Source organism: Antedon bifida, chromosome 7 (assembly GCF_963402885.1).
Source record: "Antedon bifida chromosome 7, ecAntBifi1.1, whole genome shotgun sequence".
Taxonomy (NCBI): domain Eukaryota; kingdom Metazoa; phylum Echinodermata; class Crinoidea; order Comatulida; family Antedonidae; genus Antedon; species Antedon bifida.
Window position 1 is genome coordinate 19,808,512 of NC_136232.1, and position 9,437 is coordinate 19,817,948.

A 9,437-nucleotide genomic window follows, 5' to 3' on the forward strand; every position below is an offset into this window, starting at 1 on the left:
TTAAAGCGTGGTTCCCACTAGGACGCAATCAGAAAGATGTAAGCACAACGCAAGACATTGACCGTTTGATTATTCAAACTGTCACTTGTCATTGGTCAACTCAGAATCATACTACTGTCTGGTCGAGGATCAGGTCAGGTCGAGGATCTCAGGAGAGATCTACCCTGCCACTGGTGACATGTAATCCAACCTGTCGCATGTCCTCGGCAACTAATCTGAGTCCCTCACTCTGGAACACAAGTCCTTGAGAGAGGAGGGGGTGTTGGACCTCCTGTCAAAAAAAAAGACCAAGATCTGACTTAAGATCTCCTTTAGATCGAGGTCTTTTACAGGAAATTTTTAAAGCTTATTCTCAAACTTAATAAATCCACTGCAAATCGCATGATTTATGGTGAAGTCGGTAGAGGAAATATTAAATTAGTAATTGATAAAAGAATGTTACAGTTTTGGGTACGCATCATAAGTAGCAAACAAAGCAAATTGTCAAATATTATGTTGCTAAAAAAATTACACGATCAGGGTATTTATTTCTCAAAATGGACTAGCAAAATTCAAAATGCCCTCAACAATTGTCATTGTCATAAGCCTATGCTTAATATGTACTTCTAATATGTTATCCTTTAGTTGGTTAAACGGGAACAACAACTTATGGAAATACAGAGATAAAACTTTTGAAGAACTGACACATTTAAAAGAATTGTAAGTATGATAGAAGTATGATGGATGTTCATACAAACTTATGCAGCTACTGTTTTATTCTTATTGCTATATGTACAGTAAGTCATTTTATTGAATGTCAGACATCGGTGTTTTACTTAAGTAAATTACATGTCATAATTTGAATATGGTAAATGTTTTTATTATGTTCAATTTAAATGGTTATATTAAAATAAATAGTATAATAATAATTCCGCTATGTTACATTCTATGGCATGTTTATACTCTCTGTGTAATTATGCTACAATACTACACAGATAGTAGTTTAGTATTCATAATTTATCCGAAAGTATCAAATAAATGTACCTTCAAAATCGTAGAATATTCTAAACTTTTACTCATTATTTTTAGGATCGAAAGTTAACAATTTGGGCTTCCGAAAAAAAAAGTATTCACATTAATTTGCTATGTTTACTTTACTCTAACAGGTACTCCGATTTCTCTAGTCTGTGTTGCCTTGTTGGTGTCCTTGATGTCTGCGAACCTATTTATGCCTTTTGTATTAATGATGATCATTGGGGTGTCATCAGTCATTGGCAATTTCATTGTCATCATATCTCGAAAGTTTAAAAAGGATAATGATTCAGGTAACAATGTTAATAAGGTCCGAACCACACTCATTACTAATCTTGCCGTGTCCGACTTGCTGATGGCAGTCTACTTGATCATCATTGTGAATGCAGATATACACTATCATGGACAGTATGCAAAAGTTGTAAGAGATTGGAAAAGCAGTTTTCTGTGCAGTTTGCAGGGACTATTTCTACTCTCTCTGGACAGTGCTCAGTGTTCACGCTGATGCTTCTGAATGTTGATCGAGCTATTAACATTTTTAATCTATTTAGTACCAAATGCCTCAATTGTACAAAATGTAGAATCATTATCGGCTTTGCATGGCCACTATGATGGATTGTGCTGAGTTGTCCACTATTAGCAGCAAATGAACTAAAACTTTATCAATATTTTATATTTTTGGGATAATTACTATGGCAAAGAGAGAGTGTGCCTTGCACTACCTCTGGCAAAAGTAATTGGTAATTGAGAGTATGCATTCGGCATGTTTATTGTATTTAACGAAATTGGGTTCATTGCAATTACAGTGAGGTACCTCGTAATCTTCTTGTCCGTTCTGTCAACAGAACACAGAGAAAAAAAAGAACAATTGAAAATGGCGAAAAAACTAGGGTTGATCATTTCCACTGAGCTTGATTATAGTAATAGCAATTAGTGCTGAGATGGGTTGGATGACGATTCCTGATGAAATATATGTTTGGACATTCATCATCCCTATAAACTCCTCAGTCAATCTTTGGTGCAAGGTACGTCACCGGCAATTGTACAGATTCCACTTAATACAATGTGATTTAATTATTTACTGCGCAAACTCTCGCCGCATTACTTGTATCCTTAGGCAAAATACTTTACTTACTGTACGTTTGCCTCTCTCCACGCCAGGTGTATAAATGGGTACCCAGGTAGATCAAGACACAACTTTGCGCTGATTAATAAGCTGCATTATGGTATGTTTCCATAATAGCTTGATCCAAAAAATAACCGGGGTAATAATGGTCATTGTGAAATAAGTGCTATATAAGAACAAATATTATTATATTAAAGATGTATTGTCCCCCTGAAAAAATAATTCTTAACATTTTTGTTGTTCAATACGCCATTTTAATGTCACATAATAGTTATCCACTTTGACCAACAATTGGATCGAAAAAAAAATTATTTACCTGAAAAAAACTGTAAATTAAGCAAAATACTGTAGTCAAATTGGCTGCCAGCCAATAGATATTGGGTTGAATTTAACCATTTATTTTGTCATTTTATAAGTGAAAACATTATTTTTTTCCATTTTTTTACAACTACCTATAAAAGTCTGATTTAATTAATCTTCATTTTTCATTATTTTGGAATCTTCATCTTTAATAAATGAAGAAAATAAAATAACTTTGCTAAGGATCTTGCTCTATGTCTGAAAAAAAACCCCCAATAATTGATAATAATAAATCTAACCTCCAGCATCTGAAACAGCAAATGCAATTGTTTCGATGACGGATCCACATCCATTCATAACAGCCATCTAAAAGGAAAATTACTTTGTCAAATGAATTATTACATTTTATGTTTTCAGGGGAGGATCCAGGATTTTGAAATAGGGGGGCCCAGACACTAAGTACTTGAGGCACAGGCCCCCTTAGATGGTCAGACATGGTACTCTCGCACATAAAATTCATGATAAATGGCACCTCCCACTATATCAAGGTGGCCCGGTGGACACCCCTATGTATTGTGCAGAAATCAGCAAAAGGAGCATACTTTTTCTGCTGATAAACACAGTGACATTTTTTTTGCAATGCGCATGTTCTATGTGGAAACGATTGTTTGTTCTTCACAGTGTTTGTTTTCATTTGCGGTATCGTGCGCTAAAGCCTGTTTAGCTAAAGTATGATTTGGATTGGAGTGGTGGGTTCAAACCTTTTGTGGCATGTATTTTTTACCCGAAATAGTGTTGGTTGCAAAAAACATTTAAATATATCTGTAGTTATTAACACAAACCTTATTAGGATCAAGGGGAGTGACTGCATTGGTTCTTTTCGTTAAAAATTCAGCAATAGTTTCTCGAAACTCGAAATAACCAGCTATATTAGAATACATCAACATGTCTTTTCTCCATATATGTAAATCTGATTCAGCCAACTAAAAAACAAAGCAGTTACAATTTTAAATATTACTACTATACAGTACTAGGTTATAATGACATTAGGTAGTACAATCAGTGATGATGTAAATAACATTATCCATGCACAATCAGGTACGGGGTTACTGACCAAATGAGGGAGAGGTGGGATTTTTCATACATCACACGAGAGAGAGATTGTATTGTAACGGAAATCTCACTGATCTATTTTAAAAATGATGAAACTGAAGTTCCCTACCTTTTTCGATAACACATCATACATAAGTTTATTTTCCGCTGTCCCAAGATTGATGATTCCCTAAAAAATAACAAAAGACCACAATAGTACTGGGAAGGTTCTAAACTATATTTGAACATCATCCGCCATCTTGGATCCATGTTAAGTTAGGGCCCAAAATGGGGTCAAATTTCCCCACTTTTCCCTACTTTCGATGTTTGTTCAAATTTCTGTTTCTGCATGTAACCATACATATAGGGTATCAAAATGACTGCAATTGTACCGGGAAGGTTTTAAACTACATTTCAAAAATTCCTTGAGTCCGGTGGGTTTGGGAGGGGGAGTTGGGTTGAGGGGATGGTGAGGATTTCGACGAAATTGTACCAGAAATGTTTTAAACTATATTTGAAAACTGCCACTGAGGGGTTATGGTTTGGAGTAATGGCTTAACATAATTTGTACTTGAAATGTCTTCTCAGTGTTATGAGGGGGAAGGGTGGATACTGGCATTTTGGGGAAATGAAGTACTGTACAACATAATTGAAATTGTAGGCCTACTGGGAAAATTTACTACATTCGAACTGTCCTGGGGAGGAAATAAGGTTTGTTAATGGCCGCTGTGATGGGAAGAGGAGAAAGAAATCTGGGGTAGAGGTAATTCAGCAGTATTAAAATTAGATATTTTAATCATTAGCCAATATGACACCTATCCATTTACACAGTTTGCAAAGTATTTAAACCAAAAGCTTATCATAGCTATGTATCACCCTCTCATTATGAAGCTAAAGTTGTTGAATTGGAATTTGTACTGGGAAAAATTTATTTTTAAAAAATCGTCCGAGTGTGGGGTGTGATTGAAGTTGGGTGGAGGTTGGTGAGTATAGGGTGATACTGGCGTCCAGGGGTTATGAATATGAAGTACATCAAATTAATCGAAATTGCATAGAGAAGGTTTTATACTAAAATTGAAACGCACCCTGGGGCGGTTATAATTGCCAGTATATATATATACTGTATCAAGAAAGGTGTTTACAAATGGATGTTACTAGTTAAGGCCAGAGCCATATATATAAAGAGTTACGACATTGAAAATTAGAAGCCATTTTTGTGTCACAGAATTCGCACGCTGAGGGCGTCCGCGTCTATTTTGTATAGCGTTTTCCTGTAGTTCATGCATTATTTTTAGATTTTTTTGTCTATGAAATAACGCTTATATTCCGTTTTTATTTTAGTAATTAATTTTATTAATGGTATTAATTTGGTAACATATATATATTGTGTCTATTATAACAAAAGAATAAATGCTAGGGCCTACATGCAATTCAGGATACATCAAAGCATGAACCAATACAAAAAACACACAAATTCACCCCTCTTTTTATACAGTATATGGCTCTCTGTGTGTTTTTGACACAAACTTTCAGAGACTCGTTCATTATTTCATTTGTAATAATTTGCCTTTATTATTTTAATATTGTTCATACCCTATTCAATATATTACAAATATATCCAAGACACTCTATTATTTTATTTAGTCATCAAAGCATGCATTATGAATTGAAAATATTACATAATTGTTATTAATAGGACGTAGTTATCAATCAAACTTTATAATGTACTAGCACACGCGCGCGCAATATTATTTGCCGCAAATACTTCTGTATGCTGTGCACATCGATATTTCACCGTAAAATGTGCAATTACATTTTTTTAAATATAAGAAAAAGTTTAAAGTACAGTATTTTCTTGCTCCTATACTTTACATGCATTAACGGACACAAGTTTGACACAAATTGATCTGCATATCACGTGACTATAATCCAATGTCGTAACTCTTTATATATATGTGGCTCTGGTTATGGCCAATTTACACAGAGAAGCAGTTAACAGAAATAAAAAAATAGAATCTATGATTATTCCTTATGACCTTTTACACAAAGTGCGAAACTGACAGGCGGTTTCCGCTGAGAAAAGTGACATTTCTACGTGGTGTGGGACAACCTACATGTTTTTCCGCTCGTCTGTGTAAATTTCCCTTTTATAATGGTAGCGGGACGATTCGGCCTAAAGTGAGAGGTTTCGGGCCACAAAGTGGGATGTTTCGGCCCAATAGCCGAATAGTCCCGGGCCGAATCGTCTTAGGGCCGAATCGTCTTAGTTTGGGCCGAATCGTCCTGCTGGAACCTTTTTATAATAGATAGGACTGGTGTCAGATGAAATCGGTCGCGCTTGAAATCGGTCGCGATAAAATCAACTTCCGGTATTTTGTATGGCGCGCCGCTAGAGCTATACTTTTGATGATATCGGTCGCATTTGAAATCGGTCGCATTTGAAATCGGTCGCGCAATTTTGTATGGATCGAGCGGGATGCATGCTAGAGCGGGATATACATTTTTCGTTTATATAGATTTAATTGATATTTTTTAGGAACTAGATTATTTATGTGGATATTTTTTACTTGGTTAATAAGTATTTATTATCAATCATTAAATTAATTTTAAGGTCTCGGAGAAGGACTGTGTCTTTTCAAAATGGCCATTTCTAAACACGTTTAAATATTATATTAGGCATAATGTTATATTAGGCATATAATAATTTACCTCTATTTATATGTACTGTAATTAATATATTATATAGAGAATATACGTATGTCGTGTCTTTTATTATCCCAACAATTACGTATGGTTTTAGGATATTAATAAAATATATAGATAATATGCCGTTATAAATCAATCTACCGGCCTACAGTAGGACTATGATGTACAATGATTTATTTTATGAAAAACATGTAGGTTGTCCCACACCACGTAGAAATGTCACTTTTCTCAGCGGAAACCGCCTGTCAGTTTCGCACTTTGTGTAAAAGGTCATAAGGAATAATCATAGATTCTATTTTTTATGTCGGCGAAAATGTGTGACTAAATTGCGGACCGGTCCGCGACCGCCAGCTGTAATTAATTCATAAAAATACGACGGGATTGGTCATGGGCTAAGATTTTGACCTCAGACCACGTTTATTGAGTGTTGCAGATTGTTAAACATTACCGTTCACAAAATACGCCTAATATTCATCAAAGGTAAGTGTTACGAATATTTTGATATTGGTACCGGTATTAAGCATTTTATAATCTTTCATTATACTATAAGTTTGAGAAATTTTGTGTACGTAAAGCTGCACTTTGGGCACCCCCCGTAATCGCCTATTTGTCCTAGTTTTGCATTCGGTCTAGGCTAGTGCTAGAGAATAGGATTTTGGCTGTGCGAGGATCGTCGCCGTGGGCGATGAACTCGTCGATTGTAAAAATTTAAATACAGTATATCTAACAAGTATTTTATTGCAAATATATTATAAATAATAGGAATAATATATAATAATTTAATATTGATATTTTATTGATCATTGCTTACTTTCACTCACACTTTTTATTTATTATAATAAGGCCTATTTTTGTAGTGGGAATAGAAACAAATTCAGGAACCTTGACAACTTTGGGTGGTCGTTTTGTAGTCAGAGGCCGTGTGATAGTTTACTATTACTAGGCTGGTGATGGTAGATTAGTTTAAACTAATTGTTGTACTATATTTGCATTATTAATACTTTTATTATATTTAATTTAATTGTATTGTAGGTTATTCTTTGCCTCAAATCAAGGATTAACAAAATATATCTTCAGTTATTTTTGGTAAGTAGTTTTTTTCTTTTAAATAATTCTATATAATCATGCATATTAAAATATTATTTAGTATTAAGTAATATTATTTGATGAACATAACAGCTGAGAAAACAACATGGCATAACTGGTGATATCTCAGAATACTTTAGAATCTTATCTAAATGTAACAAAAGTTTGATTGTCTTGCTGTGGGTATTGGAAGGTATTTGTTTACCTTTTGGAGGTAAGTTTCATTAATACTTTGCTTATTTACAGATGTTTCCACCGAGATGAAACAAGCTTGATCGCCTCGCTACCAACGCCTTCTTCAAGAAGATCACCAAATGACTGGACGTCAACACCACTGCACTGAATCAGCGTCGTCTACCACAGTTTACAACTCATATTGTTTTATATAATGTTTTGCAAATATTTTTTATTTGCTCAAAGGGGCACATGCAAATGTGCAACCTACCCTCGCTGTGATCATCAACCTTGTCGTAGCGAGGCTTGCGTGCTTACTTGTATTGTTAGCCAGACCAATGATGATCAATAAAAAAGTAAAATATATACAAACACACTTAGTGAAGAAAGTATTTGCCAAACAACAAATTGAAAAAAATAGGGAAACTATTTCATATTTTTCGATAATTATTGTTTTAAGTATTATTTGTTATTGTATATAAACAATCAATATAATATGACTATGAGTGCAATTGGCACAGGCAACTTATTTATATTTACAATGCTAATGTTTTAAATATCTATTTTTTATCACCGAAAAAGTAATCAGAAATCACATTTAACAATAAAACTGTATTTTATTCAGAAATAGCTGAGTACTAGATTGTTTTAATTGAATAAATGTACAATATTTATATTATGATTGAATAAAAGTGGGAAGACCCCACTAAAGAGAAAAAAAAGAGTGAGTAATACTGTAATGTTGTTCAGTGAAAAAATGCTCTAACAATATGCTAGTTATCGGGGTTTCAGAAACATAATAAAACCACAACTCTTCCCCCTTCACCACCTCCACCCATGCCCACCTCCACCCAGGCCTCCCCCGCCCTTCTATAAATGCTTGCGATTCTTCATATAACCTAAAAAATTAAATACAAAATAATACTGTGTAGTTATATTGTAAATAAATTGATTACCGATTACAAATGTCTCCCCCTCCAAAACCCCCCTCCGAACCCACCCACCATTTATCCACCCTGCCTCATAGGGTCTGCGGAGATGTCCAAGATGTTGAGCATTATGAAAAATTAGTATTTATTTAATTTTGGAGGTTAGCACACATAAGCATGCAATTTGCCACAAATATTTGAATTTCTTTTTTTTTTTTTTTTTTTTTTACAAATGCATTACATATTTTTCTGAATTTTTTGATGTATGGGTCAATGAATTTGGTTGCGTTTGAATTTTCTTGTCAGGTGCCTACTAGGGACTTTGTCACATTGAATCAATTTGTTTTCTCATCATTTGACATCATAAATAAACATTTATTTGAAGAAACTCATTTTTTATTGAGAAATGTAAATTTTATATCTTTCATTTTTGGCCTAATAGACGCTAAAACACCAACTGAGTTGTATGGGTCGAAACGTCCCGGACTGAAACGTCACCGGGCAGAGAGTCTAGAGAGCCGAGGCCGGTGCCATACAGACGGTCGACAGTAGGCTCTAGCCTAGGACTAACTACAAATATTTACCTTTGGGTTATTATCTTTATCGTAGGGATTTTTCGCTACTTCTTGAAAACCTTTAACCAAAAAATCCTTGTCTGCTATTTCCTGAATGTACAAACCACTTTTTGATAAAACAGACATGATGATGATGTTTGGGGTTTTCCAGGAGGAGTTCTTGTTTCTTTATTTGTATCACGTGTATGTTGGTATGGAACGCCATTAGCGTAAAATAGAATTTACTTCATTGATTAAGTCTGTTTGCATTCTACTAAACACAATTTGTTCGCTCTTCCCACTTTTTTCCAGAGAAAATTCCGTTCTTTGAAAAATAAAAATAAATGTACCTAACTATTTATGTTCATTAAAATAAATAATGATATTATTTTATTTTATCGGCGTAGTCGGCGTATTATAAACTCCGCCCTCTTTATGTAGCAACAACAAACAACAACC

General features: G+C 34.4%; 1 protein-coding gene across 1 annotated transcript in view; it reads right to left on the reverse strand.

The window, feature by feature from the left end:
* The window catches only part of LOC144848509 (1-aminocyclopropane-1-carboxylate synthase-like protein 1), a 60,071-nt gene extending 50,899 nt beyond the window's left edge, over positions 1–9,172 (reverse strand). The window contains exons 1-4 of the mRNA XM_078705291.1: positions 9,009–9,172; positions 3,660–3,719; positions 3,280–3,420; positions 2,737–2,803 (exon numbers count right to left, since the gene is read on the reverse strand). Coding sequence (XP_078561417.1) covers positions 2,737–2,803; positions 3,280–3,420; positions 3,660–3,719; positions 9,009–9,125 — 385 coding nt within the window. The 5' untranslated portion in view covers positions 9,126–9,172. The remainder of the gene's footprint in view (positions 1–2,736; positions 2,804–3,279; positions 3,421–3,659; positions 3,720–9,008) is intronic.
* Between the last annotated feature and the right edge of the window lie 265 nt (positions 9,173–9,437).